Source organism: Mastigoproctus giganteus, chromosome 1 (genome assembly GCF_048544385.1).
Source record: "Mastigoproctus giganteus isolate SK-2022 chromosome 1, ASM4854438v1, whole genome shotgun sequence".
Classification (NCBI taxonomy): domain Eukaryota; kingdom Metazoa; phylum Arthropoda; class Arachnida; order Uropygi; family Thelyphonidae; genus Mastigoproctus; species Mastigoproctus giganteus.
In genome coordinates, this window is record NC_143575.1 from 208,028,700 (window position 1) to 208,048,309 (window position 19,610).

The 19,610-nt window shown below is 35.9% G+C and overlaps 1 protein-coding gene across 6 annotated transcripts in view; it reads left to right on the forward strand.

Moving 5' to 3' along the window:
• Nucleotides 1-19,610, forward strand: part of LOC150091482 (tight junction protein ZO-3-like) — a 549,427-nt gene that overhangs the window by 236,275 nt on the left and 293,542 nt on the right. For all 6 annotated transcript variants that reach the window (XM_090375872.1, XM_090375842.1, XM_090375863.1 and 3 more), the window contains exon 6: nt 14,652-14,755. In XM_090375872.1, the coding sequence (XP_090231998.1) occupies nt 14,652-14,755 (104 nt within the window). The remainder of the gene's footprint in view (nt 1-14,651; nt 14,756-19,610) is intronic.

Consider the following 19,610-nt stretch of genomic DNA (forward strand, 5'->3'; position numbering starts at 1 on the left):
ATATAGAAATAAAATATTTGATATTAAAATTGTTCGTTTTTCTTAAGATATAATGCGAGTACCCCAAAACGAGGAATGAACCAAACATAAGCATGAGTACCCCGAGATCAAATTTTTAATCTGGTCACCCTACGTTATAGTGAAGCTTCTTCTACGACCGACTTCACAGTTTCAGTGAAGTCGGTCATGACTTCAGTGACATGACAAGAGTCCTGTAATGTGATAATAGTGTGTTTCCGCCTTAAGGATCTTCCCAGTGATTCAACATTTTCCAATTTTATACAGTCACCTTCGTGGGAGACTGAGTCAGATGCTCTGCTAAAATCCAAATAAACAATGTTGAGATTATTTAAATTATTTGCAGCATCCAGCTCCTCCATTATTTTCTGCTCATTGATGAATTTGTCAAAATAGCTAAGCAGGTTTGTTAAACATGATTTTTTTTTTCTCTAGAAAACCATGCTGTTTCCTTCAAATTTCTTTCCAGCTAGATGGCCCTATATCACCCTTGATTATTACCTCCATGATTTTTCCTATCACTGATGCCATACTTGACCAGTTTGTGGCTACCCACTTTGCTCTTTCCTTTAATAGTATTGCACTTCTTCCATTGCACAGAAATCTCTCCTCAGTCCAATAATGCCCTCATAATTAATCTTAATGGTTCATTGCACTCTCTTGCAGTGTTCTTCTGAATTACTGGGTAAATTCTGGGAGATTGAAAACTTTTGAACCTTAGTTCAAAAGTTTTTTTAATAAACAATTTTCTGCAATTTCAGTATCATTGATTTTGTGGTTCTCAGCTTCATTTGCACGGTTTCTCCTCATCATGAAGGGCCTTTCATTTGTAAATATTTATGCAAAGTACCTGTTAAATTCAACTGGAACATCAACTGGGTTTTCTATGACTTACTTTACCAACATGTAAGGGTATTATCTGATTCATTTATTCTTTACTTCTTGTTATTTGAATCATAAAGAGGGTAATTCATGTTTTTTTTCATGGATGAAACAGGATTTTTTTTTTTTTAAATTGCTGTCTGCCCATTACTCTTTTAAAGGCGAGCACTGCTTTGATGGCAAGAAGTCAAATGAAAGGGTCACAGTGATGATTCAATGCAATGTTGGTCGGTCAGAAAAACCTCCCTTGTTTGTAATAGCAAAAAGTTTAAATTTGTGCTCTTTAAAAATGTAAAAAAAAAAACAAAAAAAAAAAAAAAAACCCCAGTAGAATTTATTGCAAAGCAAAAAGCGTGATTGACATCTCGTATTTTTTTGAATTGGCTGCTGACATTAATGCTTCATCTGCCAAAAGAGAAAAATTGCATTGATTATTGATAATTGTCCAGCCCATTTTTTTGATGTAAAATTAACTTAATCAATCTGATTTTCCCCACAAAATGCAGCCAGTGTGACCAGGACATTTTACAGAAATTTAAAACTGCACTGTAGAAAATTACTTTTGAGAATATATCTGACTGCAATTGAAGCAAAACAAGATTTTGGTGTCGGCAGCTGTAGATGCCTGCCACCTTGCTCTGTAATGTTGCCTGTAATCTCGTGACATCAGCAATGATAAAAAAGCTTTTATACACATTGGATTTTGTTCTACCTCAATGGCTGAACCTTCTAAAGAAAATGAAATAGAGCCAATCCTTCTTGAAATGTATTCGGCGCCTCCGTAGCCGGTGGGAAGGAGCAGCAGTGTGTAGCACACACTTCTTGATTAGACCAGGGTTCGAGCCCATTGCCACCAAATACGGAGGATGCGGAAAGGTCAGGGAATGACCACCGCATATTCCCGGAGCAATATGGCCTTAGTTGCTAATGCACCTAAAAAAAAAAAAAAAAAAAAACAACAACCATGTATCAAAACTATCACATGTTTCTCTTTCTCTAATAATGAATAGATAACAGTGGATCAAAACCTTACTATGACACAGATGCTGATGTACAGTGACATTCTAGATACAGTGTGACCTATGAGTTCTCCAAGTGACAGTAATGATGAGTGATCAGAACAAAAATAAATAATAAATGTGGAATTTTACCAGTTCCTAATGCTGTCTAATTTGTTCAATGTTGAGCAGTGTGCATTACTACTTGGAAACTTATCAAATAGTGGAATTGATCAATTAAATCAATGAGTGTATTGATCAATTAGAACATTTTGTTGAGAATAAATTGTTAGAAAATTCTGTACAAAAAGAAAATGACTAACTTTTTTTTCAAGAAGAATTAAATTAAGGTATATGAAAAAATCATGTGTGGAAGCAAAATGTGACTATGCTACTTTTCCACCTTTACCCTAATTTTTTAAAAATCTCCTTCCTTAATATGAAGGAGGGGAAAAAAAAAAAAAAAAAAAAAGGTTTTTCACTATATTAGGTTTTTGAATTAAAAGCCATTTTTAAATGCAGCTGTGTGTACTTTTGGATACACAGGTAGTTCTCAACTTTACGAGTTAATTCATTCCTAGCACACACTTGTAAAGCGAAAATTCGTAAAACAGGAATTCATTTCCCATAGACATAATGTTAAAAACGTTCTCAACAATTAAATTTTACCATAGTAATGTTACATAATGGTCAATAAAACAATGGTTTATGCTTAAACAATGATTTATTTATCCAAAGAAATGAAAAGATAGCCTTAAAATCAAGCAAATTATAATAATAAAGAAATTATTTCTGTCATACAAACATTAAAGAATGTTTATTCTTCTTCATCATCATCAGTGGATGATGTTGAGGAATAATGAGATCACATTTGCTTATGATCTAATTTTGTTTCCAGTGTTATTCCTCTTTGCTGTTTTTTTTTTTTTTATTAAAATCACTCTCTGTAGTATTACTTCGTTTTGACATACTGTACAGTATTAAAAAGCAGGATAAATTTGAAATAAGACAAGACAGTGAAAAGAGCAACACAACTACCCTTTGTAATGTCAGCATGCTTTAGTATGTCAGTCAGTGAGATGCTCTCATCTGCTTGAACAAACAAATGAACGCACAGTAGTACACGTAGCTTCAAATGCCGTATTTATGAATGTTTAGCATTTATTTATTGCAATTAATGTTCATATTTTCAATTTTGTTGATACTTGATACTTCAAAAAATCAAAAAAAAAAAAAAAAAGAACTCATAAAGTGGGAACTGTCTGTATAGTGTATTAATGCCAGTTTTTTCCTCCCTTTCCTTTGATAATTGGTAAAATAGATAGGATTTCTTGGACCATGAAAAATATTCAGAATTCAATGTATCATTCTAATTTTGTTTATTGATTGAGATTTTTTTTTTTTTTTTTATGAAAATTCCAAACACGAGAGGTATTAGAACCTATAGTACTTAGTACTGTGCTTGGGTTAGAGGTTGAGAAGATGAAAGAAGATATTTGTTGACATTAGACTTGAACTTCTGTAGACTATAATTTTTGGGAAATACGTATGAAGGAAGGTTGTTCCAGAAAACGGCATTTGAATGAATAAACGAGGAAGATGAATAGTCGGTTCTGTGAGTTTGAAGTTGGACAGTAAATGGATGTTGGCTGGCAACGGCACGTGTTTGGATTGTTTTGAAAGAGAGAGCTGGAATTATAGAAGCCAATTCAGAAGAACAGTGCCCATGTAAGTATCTGTAGAAAAGGCATGCAATACGTCTTAAGTTTTTTTTAGATGCAGAGGAAGCAATATTTGTAATGTGCTTGGGCCAAGAGAAATTAGAAGTCGGGGTAATCCCCAAAAGAGATATATCATTTTGCTTAGAAATCGGAGTGTCGCCAAAGATAAGCATAGCAGCAGAAGAATCCTTTTTGCGAGATATAAGACAACACTGAGTTTTAGAAAGATTGAAATCAAGTAAGTTGTCTTTGCCCCACTGGAGAATTAACTGAATATCGGCATTTAAGGAATTGAAGATGAAGTATTAAATATGAAATTTCAATCATAATGTAATTAATAAAAATTATTTATTGGTGAAAAACGTGAGTTGAACAATGATTAACCAAAGTACCTCTTAAATTGGCAAATTGGCACCAATTATCCTGGGGGGGGGGATGCTGTTAGGTAGAACAGACAATACATTTATCTATTGTCATTTCTACCTTATAATAATAATAATCATCATCCTAATAATAATAATCCTTCAGTTAAAGATCAAGCCTACATGAAGCTGCGCAACCTGTACACAGCCTACAGCGATTACTGCAAGGCCTTTGACTCCATGCCTTATAGCTGGTTAATAGAGGCCCTGAAGCTTTACAAAGTCAATTCAACAGTAACAAACTTCCTAGAAGTAACAATGACAAAATAGAGTACCACCATTAAGGTAGAGTACATCAGAACCAGACCGATCCCCGTCAGGAGAGGAATCTTTCAAGGAGATGCCCTGAGCCCACTGTAGTTCTGTCTAGCACTCAACCCTCTATCCACCATGTTCAACTGCAGCAAGTATGGATATAACCTCAAAGAAGGAAGGAAAAACCTGTACACTGTCAACCACCTGATGTACATGGATGACATAAAGTGCAAGGTGGCAAACAAGAAGCAACTCAAGCAACTACTCCGGATCACTGAAGAATTCAGCAATGATATTAGGATGGAATTTGGTCTAGACAAATGCAAGATCTGTAGGTTAGGTTGCATCAGAGGAAATTGGTTGGTTGGAACTACGAACTGCAGACTGGTAAAGAGATTGAAGCCACGACAGAGGGAGAGACTTACAAATACCTGGGAATGATGCAAGCTCAGCAGTTAGCACATGGAAATCAACATCTGCCTGATGGAAAAATACTACCAGAGACTGAGAAGCCTGCTGAAAGCAAAACTGAATGGAGGGAACTCAGTTCAAACCATAAACACCTATGCAGTCCCAGTGCTAAGGTACTCATTTGGAATCATAGATTGGACTAACACCGAGCTGGCGGATATCATGGAAAAGACAAGGACAATGATGACCAAGAGCCGCCAATACCACCTAAAGTCAGCTGTGGAGAGACTGACAGTAGCTCAGAAAGAGGGAGGAAGGGGCTTGGTAGACCTCATCAAGCAGCAGAAAACAGCGATAGCTAACCTGAAGGATTACTTCCAGAAAATCACAGCAGCACTCTAACCAGGCATAAGGAAGATAGACAAGCGACATACCCCTAAGCGAGGAGTCTCTTCCCTGCCAGTTGGCACAAACGAAGCTAGAAAGATGGGCAACCAAGACACTCCATGGCAGACACTGCGTCCTCCATCAAGATAACATAGATAAAATGGCTTCCAATGTATGGATCATGAGCAGGATGCTCTTCCCCGAGACTGAAGGATTCGTGCTTGCTATCCAAGACCAGATAATCAATACCAGAAACTATACAAAATACATTACCAAGGAGCCTGGAGTGTTGAATGACACATGTTGACGTTGCTATCTAGCCTCAGAACCGATCCAACATATCACTGCGGGATTCAAGGTATACTTGCTGAGTATATTGAGTATACTTGCAGGCATGACAAAGTAGCCAGGATAATACATCAGAAGCTAGCAAGGTAATACCAGTTGATCAAAGAAAGCATACCGTATTACAAGTATGAACCCCAGGCTGTACTAGAGACCCTAACCCACAAGCTGCACTGGGGCTGCGCCATAATAACGGACAAGACAATCTTGCACAACAGACCGGACATAACCCTTCTTGACAAGAAGGAAAAGGCTACCTATCTGATTGACATAGCGGTGTCCAACACTGGTAATGTCCAGAAAACCCATGAGAAGAAAATCACGAAGTACATGAACGTAAGCCTGCAGATCAAATATGTAGCATATGCAACAAGTAATGACCATCCCGATCGTCATCATCATCGTGTCAATCACTGGTATGGTGCCAAAGACCCAGCATAGCAGCATGAGGTCTCCCAGAGAACACCTACAAGGAACTCCAGGAAGTTGCAATCCTGAACACCTGTATTATAGTCAGAGAGTTCCTCGGCCAACAGTAACATCAGACATGACTACTACCCTGTGTACTTGGTAGCAATACCCGTCACCTGGTGGAACACCCAGTCAGGGAGAAATAATATAAGAACAACAATAATAATCTTTCTATACATTAAAATAATTTTCCTCCTAATGATATTTATTCAGCCAATGGGAGAAGAGAGATGCGGTTACATGGTAATATGTAACAAATACAAAAATACGTAACAGAAGCTTGTTTTACTGTGGTAAAACAAACTTCTGTTTAAGCGTGGCCACATGCTATGTTTATCTAACATGACCACGTGGTACCATTCTTGATTTCCATGTGTAACTTATTTGTTTATTTACAGGCATAATATTTTAAGAGTTAAGATTCTATATAATATCGGTGTAGATACACCATAGACAACTCTTAAAGAAAAACTACAATCATAGTGTGAAAGGCACCCACCAATGAAAAGCCAACTAGCTTTGAAACGGTGCCGTTTGGGTGATGCCTGCCGAGAATAAGTGGCAGTAGTCTTCTCTCTTTTAGTGAAGTGTTACTTATTCGAGGTAGTGCAATACATGGTAAGTCGTTGTGAAGGATAAGCACAATCTGAGATACAGTTGAAATGATGCCTTTCACACTACAATTGTAGTTTTTCTTTAACAGTTATCTGTGGTGTATCTACACCGATATTATATAAATATAGTAACGTATATATGTATTCATGCTGAGGAAGAGACACACACAGAGTCGAAAGCTACCGCAAGTATTTTATTTTATTTTATTAAAATCAGCGAGCACAGCAAGCAGGGGACAAAGCCCCGTAGTATTTATTATTATTATTATTATTATTATTATTCATTTATTTTTTCTGGAAAAAGGTTTGTAGTGTTTTTGAATACTCCTTGGATTATACCACTGCTGGATCTGTTACTAACAATGTATCATATAAGTAGTGCAATAACTTTGCAGTATTTATGTTACTTTTTTGAAAAATTTAGATTTAAAACATTTTTTATATCTGTTATTTTCAACGAGACAAAAGTTTTATTAATTCTGCTGAATAAAGGGGAAAAAAATATAAACATAAAATGAAAAACACAAAACTATTAGTCTCTTTCATTAGCATTAGCAGTGGCAAATGATGCATGAAAGAAGGCTTATATGGCATCAGCCAAAAAAAAAAAAAAAAATAAACGCCACCCCATGACTCCTTCCATTTCACCTATTTGTTCCCTCTAATAGTTTGTCTAGTTCTTCCTTGAATTTATTTAAGCTGTCAACTTCCACAACAACAGATGGAAGTCTGTTCTTTTCTGCAGCTGTCCTTCACCAAATTGAATTTGTGCCTTCTCATATGTGTGGTCTTAGCAAGAAGAAGAATCCCATCAGAATTGAGTTTGCTCAATCCATTCAAAATTGTAAGCACCTCAATCAGATCACTGTGCAGGTGCCTTGTCTCCAGATGCTACAGTTTGCAGAACTGAAGCCTGTTTTGATCAGAGCACCACTTTGTTCTGCTCACCAGTCTTGTTTCCCTTCTTTGTTAACATTCCAGCAGCACTACATCCTTCCTGAAATGGGGCCTCCAGACTATGCAGTACTCAAGGTGTGGCCTGAGCATTGCCTTATACCATGGGATAATTACCTCCTTATCCCTGCTAGCAAAATTACAGAATATCATTGACAAAACCCCATTTGCTGCTTTGGTAGCCTGTTTGCATTGCCCAGAGAACTTCATATCTGATTGCACAGTTACCCCCAGGTCTTTTACATTTTACACTATCCTGTCTGTCTAGTACCAGACAGTTGGTATTACTCCTGGGTTACTGCTACCCATATGCAGTCCTTTGCATTTACCAATGTTAAAATTCAATTGCCATTTCTCAGCCCATCTGCAAACTTTTCTAGATCCTGTTGCAGTAGCATACTGTCATTAATATCATCAACCACCCTGCCAATCTTTTGTATTATCTATAAACTAACCATTAACTTGGCCTGATATGCTTTCATCAACGTCATTGATAAATATAGGAAACAGCAATGGGCCGAACACTGAAGTCTGGAGGGACTTCACTAATAACATTAGTCCATGAAGAGCAATGTTCATTGATTACCACTCTCTGTCTTTTCCCACCCAACGATCCCTTTATCCATAACAACAATTTGCCCTTAATGCCACACTGCTCCAATTTGAACAGCAGTCTTTTATGTGCAACAGTATCAAAAGCTTTTCGGAAATCCAAGTATATGATATCAGAATTATTTTTTGCATCCAGTTCCTTTGTTACCACATCATAGTATCCAATTAAATTGGTAAAGCAAGATTTCTCCTTAACAAACCCACGCTGTGTTATCTGAAATATAATTGCAGCAGCCTTGTCTAGATGGTCTTGCATTACTCCTTTCACCAGTGACTCCATCACCTTCCCTGAAACAGAAGTTAAACTAACAGGTCTGTAATTACTTGTGTCACCCTTTGATCCTTGTTTGTGAATTGGGGATACATTTACACATTTACACAAGGTTGGCAGGGTTGTTGATGACGCTAATGACGGTATGCTGCTGCTGCAACAGGATCTAGAAAAGTTGAGCAGATGGGCTGAGAGGTGGCAAATGAAGTTTAACATTGACAAATGTCAAGTACTACGTATGGTAAGCAGCAACCCCAGAGTGACATATCAACTCTGTGGTACTACGCTGACAGTGGTAGAGAACGAAAAGGATCTGGGAGTAATTGTGCAGGTATGAAGTTTTCTGAGCAGTGCAGACGGTCTGCAAGAGTAGCTCATATTGTCTTGTCAATGATATACAGGAATTTTTCTAGCAGGGATAAGGAGGTGATTATCCCCTTATATAAGGCAATGGTTAGGCCACACCTTGATTACTGTACACAGGTCTGTAGACTTCATTTTAAGAAGGATGTAGAGCTGTTGGAATGAGAACAGTGAGTCCTCATAAAACACGTGTTTACACTACACGAATTCGATCATACATGATTTATAAATAGGGGAACGATATCGTATATAACACGAACCGAATTCGCTTATGCACGATTCGCCTTTGTGTTTACAAAAAATGGCAGTCGAACGTGGAATCACCCCAACTGAACACAACATGATAGGAATGAAGAGAAGATTCTGAAAATGTATTTATGTTTTATATATCAGTGAAGGGCAATCACATTTCACCATAATAGCATAAAAACCCACACAATTCCATCTATCGGTATTATCGCAAATGCAATTAGATCGAGTTTACTACCAGTTTATAACAGATTCCACTAGCAGAAACGCAACTGGAAATTGTTTTTATTGTTATATGGTAGTAACCCCCAGAAATGTGCTTTAGTAAAATATGAGCTAGTGAGTTGTTTATTCAGTTGCTACACACGCACAGCTTTGTTTATGTGTATCAAGCGTGCCTCCTCATTTTGTAATTGTGCTTTATTTCCTAAAAATGGGTAAAATACAATTCCTAAATGGGTAAAATAAATTTGTGAAAAGGAACCGTCCTGGTGAAGACACTACAGATTCAGATAGAAAAAGAAAAGCAATATCGATAAACAGAGGTGGACTGGGTCAAAAATTCTTACCTGGGAAAATTTGTAGTGGCCTCATACTAGCGTTTATGGCCAAATCACACCGGCCTCTGACCCACCGGGGTTTCCCTGGTAAGGCTTATGGCCAATCCACCTCTGTCGATAGAGAAAAAATATAAAATTGTGAAATGCTTTGAGCGAAATGAAAGACCATGTGATATTGCACGTGCTACAGGCCTAAATGAGGCAACGCCAAGAATTACAAAGAATGCAGAGAAATTAAAACAACTTTCATAGCAGTAACAACTCAAAGTGTAATTAATATCGATTAGATTAAGACACAACAAATTGGAAGAGATGGAACGGCTGTCATCTGTTTGGATAGAAAATCAAACAAAAAAACAAGTATGCTTACGATAGAAGCAATAGCAATATTTTATTACGTATTTTTTTAGTCGTAATAAAATACGAAAGTATTTTATTACGATTATTTATTGTGTTTGGTAATGTTTTTGTTACAAATGTGTGTTCAATCTTGGGTGGTCAACACCTAACCCCATTTTTCCCATAGTGCCTGTTGTTTATATTGCACGATTTTGCATTGAACGAGGGTTTCTAGGAACACAACTATCATGCTATACGAGGACTGACTGTACAGAGAAGGGCAACAAGATTAGTGAATGGAACAAAGGGTTGCTCTTACAAAGAAAGGCTTAAGTTTTGAAAATTACAGTGTCTGGAGACTAGGCACCTGCAAGGTGATCTGATTGAGGTGTATAAAGCCTTGAATGGTTTGAACATGTTCATTGCTGATGGAATTCTTCCTCTTGCTCAGAATAATCATTTGAGAGGGCATAAATTCAAATTGAGAAAAGACAGATGTAGGATAGATGTGTGAAAGTTTGCCTTTAGCCAGCGAGTGGTTGGTTGATGGAACAGACATCCATCGTTTGTTGTGGAAGTTGATAGCCTAAATAAATTTAAGGCTGAGCTGGGCAGGTACTTGGAATAAACGGAGAGGTGAAATGGGAGTGTGGTTTTTTTTTTTTTTTTTTTTTTGGCTGATGCTGCATAAGTTTGCTTTCTTGCATCATATACCTCTACTAATGCTAATGCTAAAAAGCCTAATAAATAAGGGACTGCTAATTGTTTTTATTATTTTATGGTTGTGACCTCCAGAAATGCAACTGGACCAAATGATATGGTATCGGAAACAATCGTAAGGTAATCTCGAGGGGTGTCCTATTCAATTAGCATTAGCAAGGGCACATGATGCAAGAAAGCAAGCTTATATAGCCTCAGCAAACACACACACACACACACACACACACACACACACACACACACACACACACACACACACACACACACACACACACACACACACACACACACACACACACACACAAACTTCTCATTTCACCCATCCAATCACCCCAAATGTTTGTCTAGTTCTGCCTTGAATCTGTTTAAGCTATCAACTTCTACAATGACAGATGGAAGTTTGTTCCAGCAGTCAACCACCCGCTGACTAAAGGCAAACTTCCGCACATCTATCCTACAATTGTTTTTTCTCAATTTGAATTTATGCCCTCTCAGGCAATTATTGTCAGCAAGAGGAAGAATCCCATCAGCATTGAGCATGCTCAAACTATTCAAGGCTTTATACACCTCAATCAGATCACCTCGCAGGTGCCTTGTTTCCAGACACTGTAATTGCAAAACTTAAGCCTTTCTTCGTAAGACCAACCCTTTGTTCCATTGACTAATCATGTTACCCTTCTCTGTACTGGTTCCAACACCTCTACATCCTTCTTAAAATGAGGCCTCCAGACCTGTATACAGTACTCAAGGTGTGGCCTGACCATTGCCTTATTCAAGGGGATAATCACCTTCTTATCCCTGCTAGAAAAATTCCTGTATATCATTGACAAGACACCATGGGGTATTCTTGCAGACCGTCTGCACTTCTCAGAAAACTTCATAGCTGCCTGCACAATTACCCCGAGGTCCTTTTCACTCTCAACAACTGTCAGTGTAGTACCACACAGTTGATACGTTACTCTGGGGTTACTGCTTCCCATGTGTAGTACTTTACATTTGTCATTGTTAAACTTCATTTGTCACCTCTCAGCCCCTCCGCTCAACTTTTCCAGATCCTGTTGCAGAAACGTACTGTCATTAGCGTCATTAACAACCCGACCGACCATTGTATCGTCTGCAAACTTGGACATTAAGCCTGATATACCATCAATAGTATCATTGATGAATGCAGAAAACAACAATGGACCAACACTGAACCCTGGAGGGGGGGACTCCACTAATAACATTAGACCACGAAGAGCAGCGTCCATTGATTACCCCTCTCTGTCTTCTCCCACTCAACCATCCCTTTATCCATAGCAGCAATTTGCTTCCAATGCCACACTGCTCAATTTGTGTAACAGTTTTCCATGTGCAACAGTATCAAAAGCCTTTCTAAGATCCAAATATATGATATCAAAATTATTCTTTGCATCCAGTTCCTTTGTGACTACATCATAGTATCCAATCAAAAATTGGTCAGACAAGATTTCCCCTTAACAAACCCATGCTGTGTCTGAGCTATAACTGATCTGTTGTCTAGATGATCCTGCAATGCTTCTTTAACCAGTGCCCCCATTAACTTCCCTGGAACAGAAGTTAAACTAACATGTCTGTAATTACCTGTGTCTCCCTTTGATCCTCCTTTGTGAACTGGGGATACATTTGCACATCTCCAGTCCGTGGGGACCTCCCTTGAGTTCAAAGAAGCTCTCATAATTATGGCTAAGGGTTTGCTTACTTCCTTTGCTGCCTTCTTTAATATAACTGAATAGATTCCATCCATCCCAGGTGCCTTTCTTATGTTTATCCTCAACAATTTCTCCTCCAGTTATTACAAGATTATCTAGCTTACTGCCAGTGTAATACAAGTCTAGCATTCAACTCCCTGAATAACTCCTCATGTGTGAATGTAGATGCAAAATATTCATTTAGTTTGTTAGCTATCTGTGCAGGATCATCAACAGTTGAACCATCAATATCCAGTGGACCCATCTGATTCATCCATTTCCTTCTAGTTTACATAAGTAAAGAACTCTTTGTTGTTTTTCTTTGCATCCTTTGCCAAAGATTTCTCATAATCTGCCTTTGCCTGCCTAATCTCCTTTGTGACTTAGTTACAAACCAACTTGTAACTATCATAGGCTTCCATGTCACCCATTAATTTATATGTATTCCATTCATTTTTCTTCTCTGCCACATGTCTGATTAGTTCATCTGACAACCATTTAGGCCTAAACCTTGAACAATATTTCTTAGTTGGTATGTAAAGCCTAGTAGCTTCCAAGATAAATTCTTCGAATGCTTCCCATTTTGAATTTGCTGTTGGTAACAACATCAGTTGGTCCCACCGTATAAAATTGAAATACTGTCTCAGACCATCGTAGTCACCTTTACAAATTTGAGAAAACCCACTTCAGCACACTGTGATATCTGCCACTTAGTGGTTCCTTTATCTGCAGATTCTTAATGCATGAAGAATCACTACTGAGGACTATGAGTCCAAAGACATTCAACGTTGATCAAACCTGTCTATTATTGAAATGTTTGCCAAAGAAGACACTGACTTTTAAAGGCGATAAATGTTTAGGTGGTAAAAATAAGAAGGAGAGAATTACACTCTTGGTCGCAAATATGGCTGGTAATGAAAAACTGAAGCTTTGGTAATAGGCAAAAGTAAATAACCCCGATGTTTCAAAGGAGTCAAGTCATTAGAGTTGGACTACAACAAAAAAACCTTGAATGACAAGTGAAATTTTTGAGCAGTGGATTTTAAATTTTGATAGAAAGATGACAAAAGAAAACAGAAAAATCGCATTGATTGTCGACAACTGCCCTGCCCACCTTCACTCAGTAATTTCGAAACTTACAAGCGTGAAGCTTGTTTTCTGCCTTCTGAATAATTCATCTTAACTGCAGCCAGTGGACCAAGGCATTATCAAGAATTTGAACATATACTACCGATGGCACATATTGAAAAAAATTATACTGAGAATAGAAACCAACCAACCTATAGATTTGTGGATATGCATATCAGAGTTCGCAAATGTGTGGACTCAAGATGTGACGGAAACAATGATTAAGATTTGTTTTGCTAAAATGCTAATTAACAGAGATGAAAAGGATGATCTACTAGAAGATATTGAGCAATCTTGTGAAGAGTTCCAAGCGAGGTTTGATCAGTGAAGAAATTGTTCTTTACGAATTTTTAGGAGTTGATAATGATGTCATAAAAGCTGAATATATGAGTGACTCCGACATTTTGGAGCGTATTTAAAGAACTAGTGACGATATCGACGATGAGTTGGATGAAAATGAAGACAATATTAAACCTTCCAAACAAATGTTGGCAGCATTTGAACCTTTTTATCAAGGCCTCCAGTGGGAAGAAAATGTAACAGAAAATATATGAGTGTTTAAAGTTTAAACAAAAGTGAATATTTTTATAAACGTGTACAGTAGAATCCAGTGTACAACAAAAAAATAACCAAATATTTTATGACATAATTCTTAAAAGTGTATTAATAAATTGTGGGCATCATGTAAGTAGTCATTTCTTAATATGTATATATTAATAAATTGTTTTAAAATGTTAGAAAATTTATTCTTTTCCATCTTTTTCTATAATTCTGAATTTACAGTATTTTTCATTGTTGTAAATGTCATATTTCTTTATAACGAAATTTCTGTGTAGCAGATTTTTTCAAGGGAATGATCGATTTCGTTATATAGAGGTCCGACTGTATATATATATATATTTCTCCTCTGCCCCTTTGATTCTTCACAAAGATTGTTCTGTAGCTGTCTGCAAATTTCAAATTTATGTGTGTTTCCTAGAGGTAATAAAGCTGCTCTGCAATATGCACCTAAGAAAAAAGGCAGGCAAAGCTGTCTTGATGATCAGAGAAATGAAATATATAAAATATATATCATAGAATTGAACATCACGTTGGTACTGTGCTTAATGTAACATAAGCTTTGGGCTTGTAAATATTAGCTTTCTTATCAAGTTCCTATTTAACATGTGTTACGTTTTTATGATTGTTCTCTCCAAATTTTGATTTTATTTTTATATTTCAGACTTTGGTATCATACTAGGATGTCGAATTTATATAAAAGAAATAATTAATCATTCTCAAATTGAGAAAGATGGTAACATCCATGAAGAAGATGTCATTTTAAAAGTAAGTTTTTAGGCAAATAATTCCTGATTCTGAGAGCAATATAGAGGGAACTTCTGCTTTACATGATTAATGTAACCTGTGAAGATGCTGTTTAAGTGAAAATGTGTTAATCGAATATAATTTCCAATGTAAAATACTGTAATTCATTCAACAGGCTTTAAAAATATTTACTAAATTTTAAAAATTACTGTGTTTATTGCCGATATAACTATAAAGGAGAACAAAGATGTTTGAAACAATTCAGTTTCTTATGTAGTTCATATGTGTAATTTACTTCTGTAATAAGTATTTGTCCAAAGTAGTTTGCATGTTCTTTTATTTCCTTTTCTCAGCATGCATGCATCTCACTATAGCAGCTCAAATTATTGTCTATGTTTTGGCAGACTTGCATTCTGCGCTCGAGGTATGAAAATACCTCGATTATAGGATGTTTAATAGCATACCAAGTAATTTTTTTAAGTAGTTAGTTGTACAAGTAATACTCTTTGAATTAATTTGATAATTTTTAAATTTGATTTCTGTAATATTAAATTAATTTAAATTAAATTAATTTAATTTAAAATTATAAATTTACTCCTACAATGTTTTTAACTTTAATTTATCATTGGAAATTTTGTAATTATAATAAATGGTAATACAAGAGCATCTAAGAATACCATGACACATGACTCAGACTAAATTTCTGAGGAAAATTCCATTGTGAGTCAAAACTTTTATCAGTGTATCTGTAAGTGTTAGTTTAGTAATTATCACTTACAGATACACTATCTTGAAATTGTGACTATTTTTCTGAAAGAATGACTATATTTCAAGAGTGACTATTTTTCTGAAAGTCATTCTTGCACGTGATCATAGCAGGTCTGATGAATCATTTCATGTGATCAATATGCATATCAGGTTTCTGGGAGCATCAGCAAGAGGAGTGTGTCAGCAGTATGGTCTGATGATGGGTATCAGTAAGATACCTGAAATGTTACCTTATGTGTAGTAGTTTAGGGAAAAAACTTAATAAACTATATTATTAATTTCACGTTGTATAAGAGCAGTAATATATTTAGTAATAATCTTAATGGAAAACTACCATGTAACATCCTTCCCTAACTGTATTAAATAAGAACTTTGTGCTTTTGCTATTGAAAGAGAGGGGAACCTAGTGATTTGCCTTGAACCACTAATTAACCTCTGTAAGGAAGTTATCCTTTATCCAAGAGCTCTACTAATGCTAAGTAGAACTTAGCATTAGTTAAGCACTTGTTAACAATTTTTACTCTATCCTGCCCATAAATTCGTGCAGCTGGAATTTGACCATTGTCTGGTCATTTTTGCTTCATTTTAGTGTATGAAAACTGTCAATCAGTCAATGCAGTTAGAGCTGCCATATGGTTTTATTACCCTTCAGTAAAATTACAAAATAAACTGCACAGGTCCAATTTCCTTGTCTGACAGGAACCTCAAACTTCCTGACAGTACAGGCTGTAAAGGCCTAATTGTCTCAACTCTTGGCTGCATTTCATATCTTTCTCTTATCTCAGCATATTTCAACATAGGCAATTTTATGAGAACTCACTTTCCTTCATGTTATTATAATCATTTATTTTTTAATTATTTCTTTATTGAATTTATGCTGACTGTTGATAGTTGGAAACCTTGTTGGTAGACAAAGTTTTCAACCATGATCTAATCAGCTTTTATTATTTACCTATCTGTTAATTGTGAGGAATTGCAATTAAAAACTTAACTTTAAGTATTTTAGAAAGGATGAAATACTTTTTTAAAATTAATTTAATTTAAAATTATAAATTTACTCCTACGATGTTTTTAACTTTAATTGTCACATTCTTCACTCTTAATGGTTAGAAGGTAAGTATTGTGAACAGATTAGATTCTGCTATCAAAGTTAGATTTTAATTTAAAGTATACTAAGTGAAAGGCATGACATGTAAATTAAATGGAAGGTAAATAAATATTTTCTCTATTGTACATGATGAAATAAAATTATATTTGATGACCAACAGTTACAGCCAAAGACTGAAGCTTAAGTCCTGGCTAAAAGAGCACTGTTCCTGCTTTAGATCAATCAATACAGCTGCAAGTGATTTGGTCTTCTACTCTATCACAGAAGATTACTCCTTCAACTTAGTGTAACTTTAAATTTTGGCCAAAGTTACACATAAATGAAAGCAATGAATCATTGCATATATAGTCCATTCCTAATCATGTAAGCAGAAATAGAGGGGAGAACCGCCATGAGCCACTGCCTGCTGGTTGGTCCTATTTTCCAACAACAGATTCTTCAGTCTCTCTCTCCATACTCTTCTTCTCCACTAACCCTTGTCAGTCCACCAGAATAGGTGTTGAAGGTTCTGGATGTAGGATTTCCCAACGTTCCAGGATAAGTAAACTAACTATTGCTTTCAAAACATGGATTTAAATGCTTTTCATATTAGGTAATCTAATTTCATAACCAAGCAACTTAAAAAGGTGAATCTTCTAGGTTTCTTTTTTTTTTTTTTTTTAAATGAAACTATGCTTAGAGTAATGGGATTGTATTTACTTGGGTTATCTTGTAAATTAACTAGCATAAGATTTTTAATTTCTTCATTTGTTTAATTAGTTACTACAATAGGATCATGGCATATATCATAGCATATATAGTTGGAAACGTTGTTTGCAACTATATATGCTATGATCCTATTTGCTATGATATATGCTATGATCCTATTTGCTATGATATATGCTATGATCCTATTTGCTATGATATATGCTATGATCCTATTTGCTATGATATATAAGTATCATAATCTTTAGTAGTAATATTTGTTTAGAGTATGTAAGGGGTTTAAAGTTTTTTTGAGATTTAGTAATTACTACTTACAGATACACTGTCTTGAAATTGGAATCAAGAAAAGAAAATATTAACTGGCAACTGTAATCAGCCATAATCAGTTTTCATTTGCAATGCAATGTGGTTTTGTAATCTTACAACAGGGATCTTATTATGGTAACTAATTACTTTATTTGACAATCAAGTAATTAGTTGATTCAAGTAATTAGATTACAATCACTGAAGAAGTGGAGAAGAAAACATCTGTGAAACGTGTTTATTAGACTATTACTAATAAATTTATTCTAAACACTATATAGGTTAAGTTCTTTTATTTCAAGTGATTTGATCAGGTTAATCTGTGCAACATGCCATTTAAACTTTGACTTAACATAGTTTCTCCATCTTTTTTGCAATAGCAGTTTTTATTGGTCTTCTTTCTTTTTGCAAAAAAAAAAAAAAAACACAAACAAACAGTAAAACTAGTTAAAATTGGGAATTTTTTAAAAAAACTGTGAATTTCTTAATTTCATTAACAAATATGGTCATAATTCTCACTAAGAATAGTTTGTAATAATTGTTCAGATTACTATTTAAAAAATATCCGCAACAGAATCTTTCTTGAAACAGTCATATCAGTTGCTGTCTAACAGACAATCCAAATAGAAAAAATCTTCAGACAGGAAACTTGTAGTTAAGTGAATATTTAAGGCATACTGTACTGGTAAACAATCATGTGGGTATATTTTAATATAAAGAGTGTATATTTTCATTAAATTTAATTTCTAGTGCAGTGTTAACTGTTAGAAACCCCCTGCTTTCTCTGAAAAAAAATCCTGCTTTCTGTTCATTTTTCAACTCAGACAACTCAGATGTTTATCAAATTCTAACAGGGACTTAAATGATTTTGCAATAACTGAGAGTAAAGTGGAGGAGAAATTGTTGAAGTTAAGCATAAGAAAGGCACCTGGGGTAGATGGGATCTATCCAGTTATATTAAAGGAGGTGGCAAAGGAAGTAAGCAAACCCTTAGCCATAATTATGAGAGCATCCTTGGAATCAGAGGAAGTCCCCACAGACTGGAGATGTGCAAATGTATCTCCAATTCACAAAGGGATATCAAAGGGTGACACGAGTAATCACAGATCTGTTAGTTTGACTTCTGTTCCAGGGAAAATAATGGAGTCACTGGTTAAAGAAGCATTGCAGGATCATCTAGACAAGACAGCAGTAATAATTCAGACTCGGCATGGGTTTGTTAAGGGGAAGTCATGTCTGACCAATTTGTTTGGATACTATTACGTGGTCACAAAGAAACTGGATGCAAAAAATAATTTTGATATCATATATTTGGATTTCAGGAAAGCTTTTGATACTGTTGCACATGGAAGACTACTGTACAAATTGGAGCAGTATGGCATTAAGGGCAAGTTGCTACAATGGATAAAAGGATAGTTGAGTGGGAGAAGACAGAGAGTGGTAATCAACGGACACTGCTCTTCATGGACTAATGTTATTAGTGGAGTCTCCCAGGGTTTGGTGTTGGATCCATCATTGTTTTGTATATTTATCAATGATATTGAAGAAGGCATATCAGGCTTGATGTCCAAGTTTGTAGATGGTACAAAGATTGGCAGGGTTGTTAATGACAGTATGTTACTGCAACAGTATCTAGAAAAGTTGGGTAGATGGGTGGAAAAGTGGCAACTGAAGTTTAACATTGACAAATGCTAAGTACTGCATATTTGTAGCAGTAACCCCAGAGTAATGTACCAACTGGGTGGTGTTACACTCAGTTTAGTGGAGAATGAAAGAGACCTGGGGGTAATTGTGCAATCAGATATGAAGGTGTGTGAGTAATGCAGACAGGCTCCCAGAGTAGGTTATGGGGTCTTGTCAATGATATACAGGAATTTTTCTAGCAGGGATAAAGAGGTGATTATACCCTTGCATAAGGCAATGGGCAGGCCACACCTTGAGTACTGTGTGCAGGTCTGGAAGCCTCATTTTAGGAAGGATGTAGAGTTACTA